The sequence below is a fragment of the Cygnus olor genome, chromosome 26, assembly GCF_009769625.2.
Source record: "Cygnus olor isolate bCygOlo1 chromosome 26, bCygOlo1.pri.v2, whole genome shotgun sequence".
Taxonomy (NCBI): Eukaryota; Metazoa; Chordata; class Aves; order Anseriformes; family Anatidae; genus Cygnus; species Cygnus olor.
In genome coordinates, this window is record NC_049194.1 from 3753885 (window position 1) to 3777409 (window position 23525).

At 42.5% G+C, this 23525-nt stretch overlaps 1 protein-coding gene across 1 annotated transcript in view; it reads left to right on the forward strand.

Annotated features, from left to right (window-relative positions):
• CERS4 (ceramide synthase 4) overlaps nt 1-23372 on the forward strand; it is a 46281-nt gene extending 22909 nt beyond the window's left edge. The window contains exons 4-12 of the mRNA XM_040538015.1: nt 5242-5359; nt 8667-8785; nt 11183-11240; nt 12325-12375; nt 15480-15572; nt 16193-16321; nt 16604-16710; nt 17110-17266; nt 21439-23372. Coding sequence (XP_040393949.1) covers nt 5242-5359; nt 8667-8785; nt 11183-11240; nt 12325-12375; nt 15480-15572; nt 16193-16321; nt 16604-16710; nt 17110-17266; nt 21439-21630 — 1024 coding nt within the window. The 3' untranslated portion in view covers nt 21631-23372. The remainder of the gene's footprint in view (nt 1-5241; nt 5360-8666; nt 8786-11182; nt 11241-12324; nt 12376-15479; nt 15573-16192; nt 16322-16603; nt 16711-17109; nt 17267-21438) is intronic.
• Nucleotides 23373-23525: the final 153 nt, after the last annotated feature.

A 23525-nucleotide genomic window follows, 5' to 3' on the forward strand; every position in this document is an offset into this window, starting at 1 on the left:
TGCTCTGTTTCTTGCTCTACCAGATTGTTAGGCAAGTTTATTCCTAGAAAATCTGTGTGTTAGTATATTGCTTTACAGAAGTGAAGAGCCTTTGGGCCCTTCTGATGCAGGGTATGTAGTGACTACAACGAATTGCTTTTGCAGTTAAGCTGTTGCTCTGAGCTTGCCCCTTCAAAAATGATTCAATAAAGAGGCTCTTTTAATAGCAGGCTGGCTTATGTTCTCTGACCTGTAGTGTCTGTGATTCCTGCATTGACACTGAGATATTTTTATACACGGAGACAAACAATTGGAATATGTACTACCCACAGACAATAGCCTACAGATAACATATCAGGTTACTGTGGGCAGAGCAGGGGAAACAAAACACTGTGTCCTGAGCTTCTTCAGTAAGAGCTGTTAGAGCAAGCCATGTGAGATTTCGCTTTTTGTTCAGAGAGAAGTTTGTTCCCTCCCACTCTAGCATTTGCCCTAGAATTTCTATGCCTGTTTGTGCAGCAGCTGCTGAACTGCAGTGAGCTGCAGCTGAGTTTCTTACTAGACATCTCCTCTGGCTGGGCTCAAAATGAAGGCTTACGAGATTTGCAGCTGATAGTTGCAGTGAAACGCAGACCAGCCTGGCAAATGGAAAGGGAAGCTGACGTTCAAACGGGAAGGAAGCCTCAAGGAAGTCTCTAGCTTGGGTATCCTGAAAGATTCACTTTATCTCAGAAATTACAAGTATAATGCAAGAAGTGTTGTCTCAGTCTGGGACCTGGTTTATGTAGGAATCAAGCCGCACCGAGACAGTTTAAGGCCAGATTGTTAATGGCAAGGACTATTCTTCTTGCTTCAATTATCCTATTGGTTCGTTCTGGTGGCAAAATCCATAAATCTGCTGATTTTCTGTGCTTCTTTCCTTGGTAACCTCATAGGACAACATATTAATTGCAGCCTCTTAGAACATAAGCTGAGCTACTTAAAAGGCACAGTGAACTTCTCTGTGTTGGTGATTTGACATTAGTTTTAACCATCTTGCTGCAGAGAGAGATGAAATAGTTCACTTCCTGAGTCTTTCCTTGTGAGATTCCTGCTTTTCAACAAAGCCTCAGGGTGGGAAGAAGAAGATTTGGCAGCCAGTTTGCATTTGAAAAAGGGAGCTTCCCTGCTGATGCACATGATAGAGCAAAATAAAAAAAATTAAAAAAACAATTGCCTCTACCCTGTTGTGCAATAGTGGAAGTTAAGAACAAGCTTCTCAAGCTCCTTAGTAATTTAGGCCAAGTTTTGTTGGCCTAAATCTTGTCAAGAAGGCTTAGGACCAACACATTAATTTACAGAGGATCAAATGCTAGGGAATAAATGAAGAGATCATAAACAGTTTTACTCACAAATGAAATATGTTATTAACAGATATACAAAAATAACAGTATAACTTTGATTCCTATCTGTATATATTTTTGTATTAATTAGCTGTTATTGTAAGACTTTTACAAATTAATTATTTTAATTAAATTATGGTGTATTTGTTTAGTAAAGTAGATGGAAGTTACCTGGAATTTTTTACCTCTCTGGCTCAATCAATATTTAAGTATTTTTCTACAAGTGGAATGGTATAAACCTGAAAAACTTAGGGCAAATGTTCCAAAATACCAGAACAGAATTCTCCAGTGCCCAAGAAATCTCAAGGACCCCCTGTTCATTCAGATGTAGCAGAGCATATTGCCAAAGAAAGGCAGAAGACTGTAGCCCATTGAATATTAATTCTCCCAAGTAAGTAAATGATTGATAATTTCTATTTACGTACAAAAGAAAGTGCCTGTTGTAAACTGGTGCATTTCTCCATGGCTACTACCTCTCATGGGAGCAGGCCTGTAAATCAGGATTATTAACAAAAAAAAATCATAAAGGACTATTTTAAGTTATTTTAAACATACTCCTGGTTTAGTCAGAATGATTAGGTCTTTTTTTTAGGAGGGTTGCGATAGTATATGAGCTATGTTTTGTGCATTAAAAGAAAGGAATACTGTTGAACTGCTGAAACTGCAGAACCAGAAGAAAGGTGGAAGAGAAGACCAGTTTCAAGTGTTTTATTTTGAAATGTATTTTTCTGCAATTCATTTTCCACAGAGATTTTTGTTATTGATCAGTAATCAAGAAGCATCTGAAAACAACTTCCTCTTAGGTGCTTTAGGCATGTATTTGGTGCTGACTGTTTCATGTAACATAGCTTTGACAGCTTCTTGACAGCATCCTCTTGTAACCACGAAAAAGTCGACAATATTGCAGGACCACAGAGATAACACTTTGCCAATGGAAAGTAGGGTCTTCAAGAGATTGTGCAGTTCAAAGAGTAGAAGTTTTGGTTTCTGCAGTCACTGGTTCTCCTTTTCTTGGTACTAGAAGATATTTGCAGAGTGACACCCTTATAAATTCAATTACCTTTGTGGAAAATAAACTCACAAATGCTAAATTATTTCTTGTGTCTCATACTAGCTTTGAAAGCCTCTGCAAAGGGGCATAGCCCAGTCTTGCAAGGTGAGGGAGTGTGGACTTATGCCCCTCTGTGATTAATCCATTTAATTTCAGCTTCAGCAGGTTTTGCACAAAATAGCTTGTTCATTGGTGATTACTGAATTGAATGCCTTACTGTGAAATTTCCCTTGTAAACCTTGAAGTTAGAGAGGTTATCTTCACCTGAACCTTTCTGAAGAAGAAATAGGTTTGAGATAAAAGACATCTCACAGACTGTGTCTTGCCTTACCTAGCTTTGGAAAGCTGTACAATTTAGTCCTCAGGCTTTCTGCTTCCATATTCCAGAGAGCTGATAAGCTTCCATGATGAGACCATCTCTGCAACTGAGATGATGAATCTGTGATGTTGAAATCAGTACAAACATCATCCTCTTTGAGTTTGGAACAAGACTCAACTGAAAAGTGAGTCAGAGCATACATCCAACATGTACAAACTTCCCTTAGGAGGAATTTCAGGGTTTGATTTCCCAATGATGTTCATAAAAGTAGGATTGGTCCTATAATTCATGGTTGAACTCAAAACCTCAATAACAAAGTAATTGTAGCTCTGGTTAATCACACTCTGTCCTCATCAGCTGCAACTGGCTTGTTTCTGTTACAGGGAGATTTTATACCATGACCATAACAAACCAACAGGAAAGAAAGAGAAAAGGATTAAACTAAATTAAGGAGTCATGCAGGATAGTTTAAATAGTTTTTTTTTAAAAAGAACCAAACTTGTTGGCAAGCTGCCCTGACACCTGGCAGGAACATTCCCTTTAAGGTGTTTGGAAAATTTCAGACCAGTTTCCGATGTGTACTGATAAGAAGTTGCTGTAAGGTTCTTCTTAAACAGCAAAAATTGATTACATCTTCATCTTCACAGGAGCTTGTATCAAATGACTTACCTTTAAAAAAGAAAGATCAGGCCCACTTCAAGGAACCACTTAAGAACCAAGACCTAGTGCAGACCTTAAGGCAAATGTTTTCTCCATTTCTGTATAGTTATGGATATCTTAGAAACACTTTGTCATTGTTCTTAGCACAGGACTGGCTGGTCTAATATCACTGTTAACTGTTGCAGCAATGCCAGGATGCTGCTGAGTTTCACTGAAACTAATGAGAGCTTACATAGAGCTTTTGTGATAGCTGTGTGTCTTGTAGTAGTTAGAAAGTAGCTAGCAATCAGGCTTAACCACTGCCCCCCCTCTTATGGTAGAAATACGTCTTTTTCAGTGGTCTTGGTACGTCTTTAAATGGTCCTTCAGGCAGTGATGCCAAAGGAATTTCCCAGAGAGGATGGAAAAGAACAACTGGGATATGGAGCTGGCCATGGAAAAGGATGGTTGAAATCAGCTGTTACATGAGGGAGCTAAATGTACAACCATTCTGTGTTTTATGCCTTAATATAATAGAAGTTGCGAAATTCCTTAGGTAGGTAATCTCTTCAGAAAATTGCTTCTGAAACCTGTTTATTAAATGAAGATAAAAGTCAAAAGAAACCTCTGGTAGGATACTTGATCTAGAATAGTCCCTAAGCACACGAACGTATGGAGTGGCAATATGGCTAGAAGAGACCACAGGCAACCATACCACATAATCACAGTTATAAACATACCACATACTATTTTTAAGTAAAACATCTTTAAACACCTACGTAGTGAAGTAGCTTCCACAACTTTTTTGCTCCCATGGAAAAAAAAAAAAAAAAAAAAGAAATCTGTGAACAGTGCTGAAACGTTCTAGACAAACACTCCACTCTTTTTGGCTAATGAGATTAATTGCATGCCAGTGGCAGTGTGTAAAAGGTAGTGACTTATAAGAAACAGCTAATTCTCCAGAAATGCAAGGAGCAGGCAGTTAAACTGGGCCTTTTTTGCAACTTTGATTTGCCAAGTTTCCTGTTTGTGCGGTGTTCATGTGGTACCTTACTTCACACCATTTATGAAGCTATTTCCTATGGTCAAGGACGAGAAGAGGGTTTGTTGTGGAGAAGTTTAGTTGTTGAGCACAGCGATTCTATACCTAGTCTTGCTACCCCTTTGAAACTTTTTTCTATTTATGCAGATATTTTTCTTTACATTGTTTCGCCATGAAAGGCTAAAGGTGCACAGCCAGCATAAGCAACTATGCCTTGTGGTTATGTTTCTAGTTGTTGTGCCCTTATGTTCCCACTGTTTGGCATGCTTTAGGAGAAACTGAGGAAAGTTCTTCCAGTAAAGACCGAGGGGCCTCCTGTTTCATCAGGGTATTTATTGATCCTCTTGATCCTGAGCCAAGTCTGTAGTTCACATGGGTGCCCTCTATGCTTAACATCAAAACTAAACAGTGTTTAGGCCTTGTCATCAATGTGGTACTCTGCATAGGGTACAAGCAAGCCAAAGACCAACAGCAGGTATGATGGCTGTCTCTACAAGCCTGGGCTTCATGCCATAATCTGGGACGCCCAAGCACAGTTGATTTGAAAGCTGACAAAGCAGCATGTAGCATTTCCAACCTCATTCAGTGTTGTGTATTACAACACTGAGCTCAGGCCTGTAGCATAGAAGCCCCACTGTTTCTACTGTAACTTTTTTTACCAGTTTCTTTATTTTCCTTACCTGCTTGAGACAATACTTGTGCTTAGACCCAAAATTTTGTGCGGTAACTGTGAGACACAATTGTTATGTACTACACTATGTATTATAGTGCTGCAGTGTCAGAAATCACTGTTCTATTTTGGGCTGAACCTTCATCTTTTCTCTTGCAGAGCCATAGCCCTGCCCCTTGGTGCCAAACTGGGTGTGAGGGACAAGCAGAGACCAAAAGCTCAGCCTAACCCCATACTGGAAACATTCTACAGTATGCACTGCAAGATCCCTAAAGAGGTGAGTCTTTCTTCTTTGCTTTCCTCTAGATTTAGCCCTTGTATCTTTACCTAAATAATATCACATTTGGAATCCTGAAGTTTGGTGATGCCACTCGGAAGCTCAACAAAGCAGCAGGAACCTCTGTAGCACTGGCCACCTGACACTGGCCAGGCACGGGGATCTTCCTGCAAATGCCATCAGCCATCAGCTCCACTTCTGAACATGTGGGAATGACAGCTTTCCACAGATAGCACTCCAAAAAATTAAATCTCAGACTTGTTTGGACAGGAAACTCCTCTCCCAAAGGAAATAATGACAACTCCTGTTTGCTCGTTTGCCTTCTTTTCATATATTAGCAAATCACTGACACATCAACTCCTTTGAAATGACTTCCCTTGTTGCTAGTCCTTGCAGCTTAGCCCATGTGGATTGCATGATTCTCTTAGTTCAGGGAGGCAGGTCGTTCTGTTGCTGTACAATCCACAAGTTTGAGACTGGCCTTTCAGGAAGCCAACTAAAATCCTGTCTGTCATTAGAGACAAAGTAAGGAGCATCAGAAAACTGCAAACACAAATGGTAGGTAGTTTTCCCTTGAGAGAGAAAAAGAGATCTTGAACATCTTGGCATTATAATTCAGTTACAATGGCTGCTGCTGAGGGAAAAAGCATTGGAAGGATAGTGTATAGTCAAGCTGTGCTTGGATTTAGCCTTATCAGTGGAGACCCTGGATGTAACCACTGTGGTAAGTAAGCAAATCACTGTGGTGATTCCACACTGGTGGCTAGCTAAACTCCACCCCACCAATTTCTCACTCCCCCTCCTCAAAAGAACAGGGGGAGAAACTGTGATGGAAAAGGGCTCAAGAGCTGAGGTAAGGACAGGGAGAGGGAGATCACTCACCAACCACCATCTCAGGCAAAACAGGCTCAACAGAGGGAGAGAAATAGTGGGAGAGGGGAACAAGGAGGTGGTCAGTCTGTAACACTTCCATCTCTGCCGCTCCTTCACAGCCACTCTCTGCCCCTGCTCCAGCATAGGATCCCTCCCACAGGATGCCGTCCTTATCAAACTGATCCTGTGTGGGCTTCCCACAGGCAGCAGCTCTTCAAGAACTGCTCCCACATGGCTCCGTACCACAGGGGCCATCCCCCAGGAGCAAACTGCTCCAACATGCGTCCCCCCACAGGTGGCAGCTCCCCCCACATCCCCTGCTCCTGCGTGGGCTCCTCTCCATGGGCTGCAGCTCGAGCCCGGGGCCTGCTTCTGCGGGGGCTCTCCATGGGCCGCAGCCTCCTCCAGGCCACATCCACCTGCTCCACCGGGGCGCTCCTCCAGGGGCTGCAGCGTGGAGATCTGCTCCATGTGGGACCCATGGGCTGCAGGGGACGGCCTGCTCCACCAGGGGCCTCTCCACAGGCCGCAGGGGAACTTCTGCTCTGTGCCTGGGTCACCTCCTGGCGTCCTTCACTGACCTTGGTGTACGCAGGGTTGTTTCAGTCGCTCACTCCCCTCTCCCAACTGCTGTGGCAGAGTAGTTTTTTTCCCCTTTCTGCAATGTGCTATTCCAGAGGCACAACCAGCATTGCTCATGGCTCAGCTCTGGCCAGCAGTGGTTCACTTTTGGAGCCAACTGGAGCTGGCTCTGATCTGACCTGTGGCAGCTGCTGGGCTCTGCTCACAGAGGCCACCACTGCAGCCCCCCAACTACCAAAACCTTGCCGCGTAAGCCCAGTGCAATCACATTTCTTTTCAGTGCCTTTTTGCAGGCTTTCTTGGCCTTGAAGCAAAAGCTATTAGCCACTACCAAAGACATGAGAAGGGGTTCCAGTCCTAGTACAAACAAGTAACTGCCTTGATGAAGCTGGTGCAGCATGTTTCATACTGCAGTGGGGCATGTAGAGCTCTGGGACACTCAGTACCTGCTTAAAAATAAAAGAATAGAGGCTGAAATAAAAACGAAGGCATTCATCTTGGTTGTGCAGCCAGCCCTTTTCCCTAGCAGTCGGAAGGAATGTTCTCAGAACACTTGCCATGGTCCCTGATCTTCCTCTTGCCTGTCTGAGAAATCTACAAGTTTCTCAAGAGAACTACTCCCATTGCAGCGATCTAACTCAAGGCCTACCTTTGTAAGCAGGCTTTCCACACAGCTGTCCCTGCACTCACATTGCACTGAAGGAGCAGAAGTCTGCACTTTTATCCTAGAGAATGTAGGATATCAGAATGAATGCTGACTGTGAGACTTCTGACATCATTCTGACTTTCTGACATGGAGAAAGAATTGTGCAGCTGGCTGATGTCTTACTGACTCAATTCACTGGTTGCATCTCAGTCTTTCAGCTTCCCCCCTCTCCTGTGAGCGCTCAGACTCCTGCTTATGATTCGGCTTTTACAAGATGTGATTTTGCTCTTCTCAGCAGCCATCTCCTTGGGAGGAATACCGCATTACGGAGCAGTTGGAGAATATAAATCAATGTCTCCACTTGACTCCATCACAAGAACAAAAGTCACTAAGTAAAAATAGAAAGGAGTATATCTGAAAATGACTAATGGGCACACTTTTTTACAGCACTCTCAGAGTATGTAAATCACTGTCACATGATAACATTAAGGTAAACACATTCCATGAAAACCTATTGCTTTACTTAAAAAATAAGATTATCCTTGATGACACTTCAGAAAGGAATATAAAACATGATGACTTCTTCCGTGTCACACTCCAAACTCTTTAAGAGCCTAAGGACAAGAAGGAAGGTAATTGCAGTATTTCTCTTAGTAACCTATTGAAGAATTATCCCTACAGGTTTACCACAACAGGAGAATATCTGGTAGGAAAATGGTGTTGCCTCTGCTCATGACATTGGTCAGGTTATTCCCTGATATTGCATCAGGATACTGAAAGGCATGACAAGATTCAGTGTAGAACTCCAAAAATTATTTAAGCTGCAGTAAAACTTTCTTGGAGTGACAGATTTAAGGGACTCAGTCCCTTATGTCTGAGTGAAGTGATTGAACAAGAAACACCTGTGAGAAGGGACCAGAGTTTGAAAGTTGAAACCAGAGATGATTACATAAAAAAAATAAAACATAAAGATTTAATATTTAGTATTAATAACCAGTTGCTTACAAGGGGAAATGAAAGATGTTCCATTATCTGAAATCTCTATACTAGGAATGGACAGCTTTCTGAAAGATGCCATAACTTGAACAGATTTGGGCTTGTTGGGAATCTCCAGTGGGGTTCTGTGGTAGCTCAGACCAGATGGCCGTGTGTCCATTATGACTTTCAAACTTGAATCTGAACCCTGCTTCCTCACCTGTTTTCCAGAGTGAGCTGATCAGTTTAGCCAAACAGTGCGACCTGCCAGTGAGAAAGGTGGAGAGGTGGTTCCGGCGACGGAGGAACACCGACCGACCGAGCCTATCCAAGAAGTTCTGCGAGGCCTGGTGAGCAGGAGCAGAAGCCATGAGCTGCAGGGGCCTTTCACTGGCACTGAGCTCAGCGGGCAGTTTGCTGCCTCCCAGCCTGCCCTGCGCTCCTCCACGGAGAGCATCCTGAGTCTTCCCTGCCCTACCTGATTCTTCTCTGGCTCTGCTGCTGCTTCTCTGTTACTGAATCATTCCTTGCTTTTCCCCTTTGTTTTCACTCCTGAGACTCCTTTTACTCCTATCTCACCTTAATCCTTATAGGGCACCGGTTTCTGATTTTGTAAGACTGATGCTCTGCTTCAGAACACTATCCTATCTGAAAAACTCCCTATTGTTTTGCTTCCTACTGCTTCCTGCTGCTTTGCTGCTGTTTCCATGCCTCCAAGATAGCCTACCATTGCCTCTCTGTTTCTCTATTTGCTTCTCTGTGAGCTGATTCTTTCTGCTACATATTTTTTGCAACTGTTCACCTTTGTATTGCCTTTGAAAGTCACAGACACTGGTCTAGACTATATTCTGCTGTCAGTTGGCTTCAGCTTCCCTGAAAGTCACAGAACAGAACCCTTTTATAATGGCAGAAAAGCCTATGTGAAATCTTTTCCTGGGAGCAAAACTTGGAAACAGCTATGTGGAAATCCTCATTATATGGAGGCACAAGGAGGTCTGGCAAAAGTGGATCATCATTAGGTTCCTCACTTTTTGGGTACTTTAACTTCTGCAGATTAAAAAAAAAAAAAAAATCTCACATCAGCCACTTCTGTAAATGTTAATCTTGACTGAGCTTTCCATAGATATTGCAGAGCAATAACTCTGATAGATTTCATCTGGACACACGTTTACTTGTTCAATGCTACACTTGGAGGCCGTGGTGACCTGACACGTGACAGCCTGTTGTACAACTGAGCCGTGCAGCTCTTGTAGCTCTGTGGCTGTCAGTCCTTGTTCCCGTGCCTAGGCAATCTTTCTGGGCTGGGATTACCTCCTTGCAGGAAGCCAAATGAGTCATCTTCAGGGTCATTTTACACCAAGAAATCAAAGTCTGAAAGCTCTTCAAGAAACTAATGTTCTACACTGATGTCCATACCCTTGTGAGCAGGTCCCAGATAGTTACCTGAGTCTGTAATTCCCAGATCCCTTGTGGGGGCCCCACTAGGTCCTCATGCTGGGGCAGTGTTTTAAAATCTCAGCCTGAGGTCTTTACAGACCTTAAGATCTGAGAGCTTATACTCTAGCCCATCACATGGTAGAACATCACCCAGCAACTGATTCCACACAACAGTCAGAGCAGTTCCTGAATGTTGGGGTTTGGTGGAAGTAGAAATTAACCCATAGTACAGAATTACATTCAGAGGAATGTCAAGAGTCTTTTGGTAAAAATTCAGAAATTGGCCCCTCTTAGAAATGTTAGTTTTGTCTCAGCTTTCCACAGAGAAGGAGGATTCTCCTGATCTTAGTTGAAATGCCTTACTTATGAGTGGCTGCTCTGCTATGCTTGTAAGGAAGTAGGTTCATCCAGGAAGGCCACAGAGATGAAGGAAGAAAATACCTACAGTGTCATTCATCTGACTAGAAGTGTGTATCTATAGGGTAGACATCACTTCTGAGCTAATTACCTCGTTGTCCATTTAATATTCAACCTCTAATTCAAAAATCCTGCCTAAAAAACCTAATGGAGAAAACAAAACAAACAAAACTTCTGCTCTCACTGATTATGTCTTTCTTGAAGCTCCTGGGGTTTGTTTCACTGACAGATTGAGTTTCTCTCTAAAAATGTTGTATCTTCTGATTTGTTATGGAGATTTTTGGGTTTATTAACCCAATTTAGGAGTTGTTGTAGGCAGTTTATTCCTTTGAAGATTTCCTGTCTTTAATCTATTATTACTCATTTATTCTGTTGGGATAAAATTCCTCTATTTTCTTAATGTATGTGTATATATTCAGTACAGTGTGTCTCTGTCCACTAAACACGGCAGACATATTTTATAAGTACTTCTGTGTGGATTTAATGTGGATAAATCATTAGCAGCTCTGACTGAGACAAAACATGACAGTAATCAATTGCTTTACATGATAATGAATTTAGCATGCCTGATGCCTATGAGGGAAGTTGGCACTGTTTATCACTTTTACACATGCCTCTGCTGGTACTGTGAAGAGTTGGGATGATTACCTGGGTGATTTATTCAGCGATATTCTCATAGTTTCTATCATCTAAAGCAGAAGAATTGCTCTTTATGGAATCTGTTGAATGTACCAGCATGCAAAAAAAATGTTCCTGTTATGATCTGGACAAACTTTGAGCATATTAATGTTTTTCTTTGATTTAGTAGTGTCATTCTTTGAACAAAAGTGATTGATACACAGAATTGGAGCTTTGTGGCTAATCGGATACTAACATACTTTGTTTGTTTGTAGCTGGAGGTTTACATTTTACGTCATTTCTTTCTTCACTGGACTTGCTGTCCTGTACGACGTGAGTATGCAAACAGTGCCACCTGCTGTTCTCCCCAGGGAGTGCCTGCAGGAATGGCAGATTTTGTTGCCAAACCCGTGCATTCAAACTTTCTTTCAGAGGTTTTCCCATCATGTCTTTGTCCTCTGCACAGCACACAATCTTTTGAGAACATAAATATATTGAACCATGCTTATTTTAAGAACTCCAACTCAAAACCAAGAGTTTTGCTCTTCCTCTGGAAAAGTGGTAGACAATTAGGATTGTGAGACGCTGTCAGCAGTTGTAAAAATACATTTCAGTGATATGGGAGGTAAAACATTTATCTGAGACAGGAGCTGCAGGGCCTGTTTGTGTGTTGTATATAATACTTGTTTAAGGTAAAATGCTTAGGCTTCTTTTGGAGCATGGTCTACATTTTAGTAATTTTATGTATGTGTTTTCTCTTCTTTACCCAAGATGTGAGAGGATGAGGTTAATGCCTCTGCCTTTTCTCTGATTTGATAAATAATGATTTCTCTTGATACAAATGGAACAGCCTCTACAGAAGGAATGAGGCTTGAATGATATGGTTTGAATCTGAGGCAGAAGAGGTGTACCATATGCTCTAATCCAGACCTGTGGTCACTAAGCTGGGACAAGGGGCACCTGTCATCCTCTGGTTGTATTTTAGAGGTTACCCTGGCTCTTTTGCTGAATCCAATTCCTTGGGTGGGCTTTGCAAAAATATTCTACACTGAGACCTTCTGATGTGGTAAATAATGGAAAATCTGCAGATCCCAAGACAGGAGGCACAGACTATACTTGCACCTGCTTGTTTTTGTAACAACTGAAGACGTATTGAACTTAGCAACTTTTAAGGCAAAATTTAAGTTGCTCTGTGAGTCTGCAGATTCCAGGATGAGCTAGCAGTGGAGTGGAGGTATCTAAATCCCACCTGTAATGCTTTTTGATTCTTCACATCAAAATAAAAGGTTATATTCTATTTCTCTGTTTCCAATAAAACACAACAAATCTGTAGTAGTAACAAGCTACAGGAGTTAGGTGGTTGATAAGAGAAGAATTCCTCTGGGATCTTCCCATTCATGTTGCATTTTCTTTCCAGAAGCCTTGGTTTTGGGACCATAGAGAGTGCTGGACAGGATACCCGCAACAGGTGAGTCATCCAGGAGTGAAAATTGCTGTAATAAATCATGTATTCTCTTTAGATATCTTTTCAAAATCAGATTACTTTAGGGACAAAAGAGAGGGCACTGATTGAAATTCAGATTGATAAGCCATAAGAATTCAAAACCAGGTCCTTATCAACAGAGAACATCTTAATATTTTGTTTACTCTACGCACAGTAGAGGAGGAGTCAATACAGCAGAAGACGACTCTACAGTCGTAAAGGGAAAGCGAGCCTTCTGACCAGGCGAGCAAAGAAACTGAAAAATAGGGATGCTCCAAGTTTAGTTTATAGAGGAGACTGAGGCTAGAGTAGGACATTTTGTCCAAGAGGGAGAAGCGAAGACTTCAGTGGAAAGCCTGTAGAGCAGAGGACATTCTCTGAGTGATACACTCCAGAATAACCTCTAAGAAAATTGCCAGCTAGGCACAAAATATGCTCCTAGGTCATCAGGGAACAAGGGCAACAACAAAAAGAGAAGTACTTTTTACCCAGCTGCCTCTAAAGCTTTCCTGCAGCCCCCTTTAGGTACTGGAAGGCCTCTATAAGGTCTCCCCTGAGCCTTCTCTTCTCCAGGCTGAACAACCCAAACTCCCTCAGCCTGTCTTCGTAGAATGGGGCTTCACACACTGAGCACAGGACCCATTACCTGCTCTACTTTTCCCCCTTAGGTTTTTATGACTTGTGTATAGCAGCAGCCTTCCTGTATAACATGTTACAAAGAGATAAATGTCATTAAAGTGAAAGATCTGATTTCGGCTTTGGAAAAGATTCCTTATCCTGTTAGAACAGCTGCCTTCTACAGGCTTAATTAGCATTATGAATAAATTGATGAAAATCCTGGGTACCATTTCATTCCTGCTCTAAGAGTGGACAATTTTGATTGGGCTGCATCAACAGAGGAGTGACCAGCAGGTAGAGGGAGGTGATTGTCCCCATCTGCTCCGCCCGTGTGAGGCCCCACCTGGAGTGCTGCATCCAGGTCTGGGGTGCCCAGCACAAAAAGGATGTGTATCTGTTAGAATGGGTCCAGAAAAGGGCCACGAAGATGATCAAGGGGCTGGAGCACCTCTTCTATGAAGAAAGGCTGAGAGAGCTGTGGCTGTTCAGCCTGGAGAAGAGAAGCCCCTGGGGTGACCTCATTGCAACCTTTCAGTACTGAAAGAGGGCCTACAGGAAAGCTGAGGAGGGACTCTTTGTCAGGGATTGTAATGGTAGGACAAGGCGTAATGATATTGAACTAAAAGAGGGTAGATACAGATTAAAGGTTAGGAGGAAATTCATCCCTCAGAGGGTGGTGAGGCACTGGAACAGGCTGCCCAGAGAGGTTGTGGATGCCCCATCCCTGGAGGTGTTCAAGGCCAGGTTGGACGAGGCCCTGGGCAACCTGATCTAGAGGGTGGCACCCCTGCCCACGGCAGGGGGGTTGGAGCTAGGTGATCTTTAAGGTCCCTTCCGACCCAAGCTGTTCTGTGATTCTGTGATGATTCTCTGGTTGTTTGCCCTTACCAATCCAAAAGCCTGGTAAGCGTTTCTAGCAGGATAGCAGTTTCTACTAGTATCATGCATGGATCTCCAACGCACAGGATTTTACAGTACTAGAATTTTGGGGTGTGGGGGGGGTGGAATTAGTCTTTCATTAATTGAAGAAGAGGCTGAGGTACAACTTGATCACAGTAGCATGACAAAGTGAAAACTACCTGTGCTTTAGGGCTTTTTGGTCTGGTAGTCAAAGTTAGAACAAGACCCTTGGATTGTGCATCAAGATTTGCAAAGCTGTAAATGTAATGCACAGTTTTTCACTATGATTCGTACAAACAGGTGGTGTTTGAACAGGAATGTAAGGCTGAGAGGATCTCTTGGGTCCTTATTTCCTGTTTTGTGCATTTGCATTACATGTATTTTCCAGAGAAATCTAAGCCATTGTAACAGAACACTTTTCTACACCTGTAGTAAACAGAAAAGGCCAAAACCAGAGCTGGTAACATCCCACTGGAAAAGAGCAGGAAAGGTCAAGAACATACCCGGCATAGCAGGAACAAAAAATATATTAAATACAATTTCTACCAAACAAACCATGTCCTATGCTACAGACAAGGGTAAAAGAAACTTCAATAATCTAATCTATCTTTGGAAAAAAACAAAAAAAAATTCCTTCAGATCCAGAGGATCGTTTGGATAACCCTCAGAGCATGAACAGCACATACTAGCCTGCGAGATGTTAATATCCCCTCTGGTAGCACCAGTGCATCCAGCCATGCTTCCTCTTATGGATAATCACTGGTGCATCAAAGAAAAGCAAACTAAAATCTATCTTCTAAGGACAGAAGTCAGCACTTTGGGTAGAGGAAACCTAAATAAATCAGTACTTGGGAGCACCATACTCCAAGATTCTTTGGAAATGCTTGTTGCAAAGCCCCTGTAGTCATAGTAATTTTTTTTTAATCAAATAGGTTCTGGTTTAAAGATGCCATCTAGTGCCACAACAGAAAAATTACTTGTTAATTAGCATGTGTCTTGCTGAGTGGGTCTAAGCTTTAGTTTTCCAGCTGTAAAACCCCAGAAAAATTAGCCATAACAGCACAGACTGCTGTTCACACTCAGATTGTACTTTCCCCTGTTAGTTTGATTAGACTGAAAAATACATGTTAGAGTCCAAGATGTCTGAAGCATCTCCCCCTGAGTGCTAATAAATGGAATGATTTATTCAGGTACTAATCTATATCACCATGGTGAAACAGTACACCAAGTTTTTAAAGCTCTACAGTGACTGCTCAAGAATTTGCCCAGAAGAACACTTGAAAATATTCAGGATCTTCCCCCTGGTTCTTTAAATGTTTCACATGGTATGGCAAAGTGGAGTTTTCCCTGCTATTTGCTTTTACCTCAGCAGAGATGATGTTTGGTAAGTGACTGGACTGTTCAGTTGAGGATTTACCCCATGAAGCTGCAGTAACCAGATCTTGTCATTTTGGTTTATCTGTGTTTTTTTTTGTTTGTTTTTTGTTTTTGTATAGGTAGGAGTTTTCGTTTCCAGCCCTTTCTTTACTTTATCTGATGGGTATACCACTGTCTCTTTCTTGCTGTTGCAGCCTCTCCAACCCTCTCTGTTCTGGTACTACATGCTGGAGCTCTCCTTCTACTGGTCTCTGGTCTTCACCTTGCCCTGTGATGTGAAGAGGAAGGTGAGTGACAACCCCTGGGAAGAATGAAGCACAAACAGGATCCAAGGTTAACACTCAGGAGAGTGTTCTCCAAGGTTGTATAGTGTGTATAGTGCTGGTCTGAGGTTTCAGGGGACTCGTCCTTGCTTGTTCCCAGGAATTTCCATTACCAGTCACTGTCTTCCGTCTCCTCTGGGAGGTGGAGAACACAAACCTTGACATGGAAAGGAGCAAACTAATTCAAAATGTTCAGTCCCCCAAGCAGAAATTCCTCTGCTGGAGCGGAGGTGAGTATGGGCATTGCTTTGTGACCGAAAGGAAGCTCTTTTTATGTTTGTCTGTACTGAATCATCAGCTCTTATGGTTCTGTCTTAAGATTTGCACTAACACCGGACCATTTCTGGTAGAGAGCAGAGTGTTCTTTGCTTGAGATCCTCTGTTTACACCATAAACTCAGAATTCCTGGGTTTCTTGATTGCCTACATTTTGGCATGCATTTTGTTAAAGATTAATGTGGGTAAAACTTTACAGTGGGAGGTTTCTTGCCTCATTGAGTAGACAGATTTTTTAACTACCAGCATGCTCTAACTAGAACAGAAAGTGCAATGTATTTTCTTTTCTGCTGTCCACTTTCTCATCAGGACTTCAAGGAACAGATAGTCCATCATGCTGCAACCATCTTCCTGATCAGTTTCTCATATTGTGCCAATTACATCCGCATTGGGACACTGGTGATGGTGATTCATGATGCTTCTGATTGCTTCCTAGAGGTGAGCTCCACAATTTAAGTGCCTGGCAAGGCCTAGTTGGCAGTGATGATCTTTAGCCAAGTGCTGTCTTTTGATCTAACACAATGAGGGACAATCATTGTGGGGTTTCACTGATAACTCGTTGATGATCTCCTCACCCAGCTTAGGGTGCCCTACAGAGAGCCAGGAGGAGACATGAATACCTGCATGTGGACTGTATCATATCTGGCTCGTTAGCGTCTTGGAGCATATGCAGATGCACTATCTTGGCCTGCTTTGTTTTATTGTTCTTTCTCCTTCCAGCCAACTAAGATATTCAATTACATGAAGTGGAAGAAAACTTGTGACAGCCTCTTTATGATCTTCTCAGCTGTTTTCCTCATCAGCCGCCTGATCATTTTCCCCTACACGTGAGTTTGCTGCAGTCAAGGGAGATGAAAAAACTGTCTTCTCAGAGGCAGGATAATTCAGCTGTGGGCTGAATCTTTTGCTGCAGCCTTTGCTTTTAAATTCTTGAGCTCATGTCCCTGCCTTCTGCATAGGCTACATTGCCACATGGCTGTTGTACCTGCCTTGGGCTAAACAAGGGTGGTCTTCCTTGGAGTTCAGAGAGTAATAGCAAGGACCTGAAATATACTGCAGAGGAGTCTTCAGCTTACAGCTCTACTCTGCTCATTTCCAGTGGAGAACGGAGAGTTGTCTAACATGTTATATATAAGAAAAGAGTAACTGAGGTGAAACTTCTGTGACAATAGCTTTTGGGGGCTTACAGCCGCTCTCTCTCCAATGCAATTCTGTCTGTCTTGCAGAGTGCTCTATAACACCTACTATTACTCCATGGAGATATTCCAACCCTTCTTTGGATACTACTTTGTGAATGCTCTCCTGATAACTCTGCAGCTGCTCCATATCTTCTGGTCCTGCCTAATTATTCACATGGTCTACAAGTTCATCCTCCAGGGCACGGTATGAATCAGTGTGTAGTCCCCTGTACATCATATGGGGAGGGAGGATCCCCTGAGACTGCTTGGGAGCACAGGGAATCTATCTGGGGTGGATTCTTTTTTGTCCTAGTACAATTATACACGTAAACTCCTAACAGTGAGGTTAAAGGGTCGCTCGATATTAGTGCAAGTTGACAAAAGAAGTAAAGTTTGTTTGAGTTGATATAATATTGGGTTCACTTCTGAAGAGTATATTCAAGAAAAAAATGTGGATTGGACTCCATAGGAGGTATCTGTGAACAAAGCCAGTGACATCTGAGTGAGGATCTCAACACTTGGGTCAGTACTTCATTTGTAACAAAACTAAAAAATCAAGGCAGAGAGTGTTGTTGTGATTGATGAGGCCAGTGCAAAAGTGCTTTCCTATAGTTTCTTCTCCAGGGGATTTCCAGTACAGGATTTTTAATTACAGTGTTACTAACATCACAGAATCACAGAATGGCTGAGGGCCCTCTGGAGGTCTTGTCCAACCTCCCTGGCTTAAGCAGGGCCACCTAGAGTAGCTTGTCCAGGCCCATGTCTGGATGGCTTTTGAATATCTTTAAGGAGGGAGATTCCGTAACCTCTCTGTGCAGTCCGTTCCAATGCTTAGTCACCATCAGGGTGAAAAAATGTTTCCTAATGTTGAGATGGAACCTGCTGTATTTCACTTTGTGCCCATGGCCTCTTGTCTTGGCACTGGGCACCACTGATAACAGCCTGGCTCCAGTCCTCCTTGCATCCTCCCTTCAGACATTTATATACATTGATGAAATCCCCCCGAGCCTTCTCTAGGTTGAGCAGTCCCAGCTCTCTCAGCTTTTCCTCACAGGAGAGATGCTTCAGTCCCTTAATCATCCGCATGGCCCTTTTGTTGGACTCTCTCCAGTATGTCCATCTCTCTCGTACTTAGTAGCCCAGCACTGGACACAGTACTCCAAGCATGGCCTCACCAGTGCTGACTAGAGGGGAAGGATCCTCTCCCTTGATCTGCTGGGAATGCTGCTCCTAATGCAGCCCAGGACACCATTAGCTTTCTTTGCTGCAAAGGTACGTTGCTGGCTGACGCTCAGCTTGGTGTCCACCAGGACTTTCAGGTTCTTCTCTGCAGTGCTGCTTTCCAGCTGAGCAGCCCCCAATAAATATTGGTGCATGGGGTTGTTACTCCCCAAGTGCAGGACTTTGCACTTCTCTTTGTTGAACTTCATCAGTTTCCTGTCAGCCCACTTCTCCAGTCTGCTGAGGTCCTTCTGGATGGCAACATGACCTTCTGGCATATCAGCGACTCCTCCCAGTTTTGTGTCATTGGCAAGCTTGCTGAGGTTACACTGTGCCCCATCATTAATGTATGCTTTGTGGGGGTTGTCCTACAGTACTTTAGATGTCTGCAGAATAGATGCATTTGTCTAAACTAGCTGTCTGGGCTCCTTACATACTAGCAGACAGGCATGTCCTAAGCATAATTCATTCAACGTTGCACCAGGTATTGCCTGTTTGTCTCTATCAGTAACAGAGCAACCTTTGGATATCTGAGATGCAGCTGTATAAACTGAAGTGACCTGCAGCCTGTAGTATCTGCTGTGAAACCAAACTGCTGCTCAGCATGAAATTATTCTCAGAATCAAAGACATGACCTAATGTGGCCACTTGCCAAGGATGTAGTCCAAGAGAAACAAGTCCATGCCCTGTGGGAGTTGACCTCATAGCCTGGGATGAGTTGTTTTATTACTATCCAACTGGGGAATTCTGTCTTATGGGAACTGAGAACAAGCATGAAAGGCTCATCTTCATCCATATTGTCCACAGCTTCCATTGCAGTTATTACAGTGTCAAATGATGAGGTAGTGGATAGTGTTATTAGAAAGAAATGAGCCACCAGGAAAAACATACTGAAGCACATCCAGAATTTTTCTTACTTTATCTATAAAAGTTGTGATTTAACCCCAGCAGGCAACTAAGTACCTCACAGATGCTCACTCACTCTCCCCCACCTCCTCACCGTGGGATGGGGAAGAGAATTGAAAAGATAAAAGTGTGAGAACTCATGGGTCGAGATGAAGACAGTTTACAAGGTAAGGCAAAAGCTGCACTTAAAAGCAAAGCAAGAAACTCATTTGGTACTTCCCATCAGCAAGCCTGTGTTCAGCCACTTCCAGGAAAGCAGGGATCATCACGTGTAAGTTTCTTGGGAAGACAAACGCCGTCACCCTGAATGCCCCCCCCCCCTTCCTCCTTCTTTACCCCAGCTTTTATTGCTGAGCATGATGACACATGGCCAGTCTGGGTCAGCTCTCCTGGCTGTGTCCCCTCCCATCTTCTTGTGCACCCTCAGCCTCCTCACTGGCAGGGCAGCATGAGAAGCTGGAAAGTCCTTGGCTCTGTGGCTCTGCACAAGCACTGCTCTGCAACCACTGAGAACAGTGGTGTGTTAGCACTGCTACTTCCATCAAAAGTCCAAAACAACATCATATGAGCTTCTGCAAGGAAAATTAACTCTGTCCCAGCCAAAAACCATGACAATAAATTATCTGCCGTATTTGATGCAGAAAATATATATTTGAGGTCTTTCCATATTGAGCCATAAGTAGAAAAGAAAAATAGTCCCACGCAGATGTTTCAATGATCATTTCAGACATATGGCCTAATTTCTATGTAGTCCTGTGTTGAGCCAGGAGTTGGACTCAGTGATGCTTGTGGGTCCCTTCTAACTCAGGATATGCTATGATTCTAAGACATTTAGTAGTCCAAAGCAGTATCAGCAGAAATACAGAACATTCTCCCCTTTTGAGAGCCATGAAATTCTCACTCCAGTCAGAAGTTCAGATTGTTCTGATAGGTCTTTCTGATCTCTGTAATTTTCCTCCCTGGCTACAGGATTATCTGCACCACCTTCTCACTTGATGTTTCCTAATCCCCAGTATTTATAGTTCAGCCTTGATCTTGAAGTAAGGGGTTTCACTTCCTCATACAGACAACTGTCTTTTTTCATGCAGCCATCTAGTTCCTTTGTGAATCTTGCTAGGTTTAAGACTTCAACCATATTCTATTTCCATAAATTAAAAAAAAAAATAGGAATACTGATTTTTGTTTGTGCTTCTGCTGCAGAGCAAGAGTCTTTGTACATAGTTTCTGAACTGCCAATTCGAGAACAACATTGGATCGAGGTTGTTCACAAAATGTGGCATCTGCTATTTCTATTGTCCTTGCAGGCAGTTTGACTTGAGTACAAGTTCACATTCTTACAAATCCTATCTGCTTTTGGGTGTGGTGATCTTTAGAAAAGGCATCAGACTAAATAGTCTGCTTAATATGATCCAAGTGCTATCCCCAGAAGAATGTATATAATAAATGGAGACTACAGAGCACATCCAGAACTAACCAGCTCCTGAGGAGTTTCCAGGCCTCAGGTCACAGAAGGGGTTTGCTGCTTTCCTTCAGAGTGTTCTTTCCAACAATGGGTGTGGACACTGTGAATTTGTTCCCAGTTTTGGCATCTTGTATTGCAGAGCAGAAACAGCCTGAGAAGCCAGCAAGTGTTAAGCTGCTTTCTCTAACTTGCCTTTTTACTGCATTATTTCTTTTTGTCTTCCTTTTAAGGCAAGGAATTAAGTATTTACAAAAGTGGACTACTGATCTCTTAATAGCAAGAGGAAGAACCTGAATATAAAACTGAATGTAACATTGAGCAGCTTTATGTTGAGCTATTGGTTTGTTTGAAAGCATATGTTTTCCAAACCAGACTGCTCAACTTGCAGCCACCCAAAATCTATCTCCTTGTCCCTTTTGGAAAATATAAGAGTTTGATTAACTGCTTCTTCCCATCCTTCTGCATGCAACAGACACTATGGATCTCCTCAGCCGTACACAGTTGTCTTCAGTCCTGGGCATATGTGATTTGGTGCTGCTTTTCAACCTGTATAGTAGTTCCTAATGTTTATCAGGATCACAGTTAAGATACCACTGAGACAGAAGTCAAGTAGATGGAAAGAAACTCTTTCCAAAGGTGATGTAAAAGCTAAAAGGTCATCATAGAAACGTGTGCCAGAAGCAGGTGGCTGAAGTAGCAGCTGCAGTCTTTAGCCTATGTATCAGCTAGCACGGCTTCTTGTGCAGACTTCTGCATTTGTATTGTTTCTCATTTACATTTTTCTGTAGATGGAAAAGGACATGAGAAGTGACACAGAAGAAAGTGACAAGGATGAAGAAAGAGAAAAGATCGTGGAAAAGGAGAAAAATGGGATCACGTGTTTTAGCAGTGTCACTAGCAGCAATTATATCCAGAGGAATGGGTCCGAGACACTGAACAACAGAGCCCATCTCACCAACGGCCACGTCAAGGAAAGATAGCTACTGCTTACGTTCTGTCTGATCTGGTCTTTAATGAATCCAGTCCACCATCTTTAGAAAATGTTTTGCTCATTGCGTAGATATAAAGGATTGCCATTGCAGTATCATAGTTGAATTCCTGCTTCCCGTAAACAGAATTGTTTATAGTCACTGATATTTGAGGGAAGTTTTTGGTCTTTCTTCAATAAAAGCTTACTATAGGTTGTTGCCTTGAAGCAGATAGAAAGGGATCAAAGTGATTTGACTTGTATTAGACTGTACCATAATAGCTGTTAAATGTGTTAATCTTGAAAAATACAACAGTGGTTAAACTTTGGCAATGTCAAGTCTTAATTGCCTAATGTTGTTTGGTAGGAATCCGTTTATTCTTGATCAGCTTCTGGAGGCCCTGGCCCATTGCCACTAATGATTATGGAAAGTAAATAAGTGTGAAACTAAATCTTATTACAGGGACACCTCTTTCAAGAAGACAAGTGCCCCATACTTAGTCATAAAATTAAAACTGTGCATAGTGGAATAAAAGCTTTGGAAAGACATAGGAGAAAACATTTTCTTCTGACAGGAAATGCTCCTTTGTGCCATGTGACCAGTTTTGTAATTGTATGGAACTCAGTCCCTTCTGTTGTCTCAAAGGTGGAAACTCCAAAGCCCAGTCTGATGACAGTTCCCACCCAAATCATGGTTAGAAGAGCTGGAAAATCCAGGCAGCTGTGTCTCAACTGCCAGGTAATCCATTAAACCTGTCTTGGAAAGGACCACTGTCACAAGGGAGGGGACAAGAAACTAGGTACTCTAGAAGACAACACTGATTAAGTGCTCATGTTTTTATCTAGTGTAATTGGCACAGTGGAAGATGTTTACAGAGTCAGCTTGGTAAGAAGGGAATAGATTACCCGTCCTCAGAGGAAAAAGGATCCAGAGAGGTTCTGCTGAACTTCATGAAATAATGCTTTAACTTAGCCTTCAAAGTCTAGGGCCTTTGTCTAGATGTGTCAAAAGTAGAAAGTTTAAAGCAGTGGACCATGAAGTTATGACGCAGTTCTGATTCAGTTCCTTTAGATGTTCTGTATTTTATATCATCCAGTGTAGTATTAGATTTTTGATTCTGTAATCTCTTAAAAGAGTTAAATTAGTATGGCATGGATTTCTGTCTTATAGATCAATTAAACTATGAAACCAAAGTATTAACAGATTCACTGTTATGAGAGTAGGGACTTAGACTGCCAGGGCCATGCAGATATTTCCCTGTATATGTCTGGTAAGGTTCAACGCTAATGGTGGGACACGGACCAAGGAAATGCCTGATTCAAGGAGATGGCGCACATTTTTAAAGTTAAGAGGCAAATGACAGTCTAGAAGGACAAGAGCATTTTCAGCAGCACACCAAGTTCACCTGAAATGCAGGAAAGATTTGATCTGAGCCTTTGATCTTACGTTTTAGTCAAAATACATTGGATAATTTCAGAGGAGAAAGTGGTTCTAGCACAGGTGATTCCAGGGCAGCAACATGCTCTGGAGCGGACCATCATCGTTTAAGTTTGTATCTGTTGAAGATAGTTTCTCTCTGAAATGTTGGGCTAATTCAAAGTTCAAAGGGTATGTTCTGTATTACTGTCATGTTTCCTTAATCCACATGTACAATCTTGCCACTCCTCTGCAGGTGATGTGTTCAGGAGGAATGGTTATGTATCATTTTGTACTTCTGAATGTAAAAGATCTTTATAAATTACTTTTGAAAAGTTTGATTGTCTGGGCTCTTTTCTATTTCTTTGACTAGCAGGGGGTAACCTGGCTAGTTGCACCACCTGGGTGGATGAGGGAGTGACACAGCAGACACATACGGGTTCCATTGCCATGGTCGTTACACGTGCAGCATCCATGCAGAGGATGTTGCA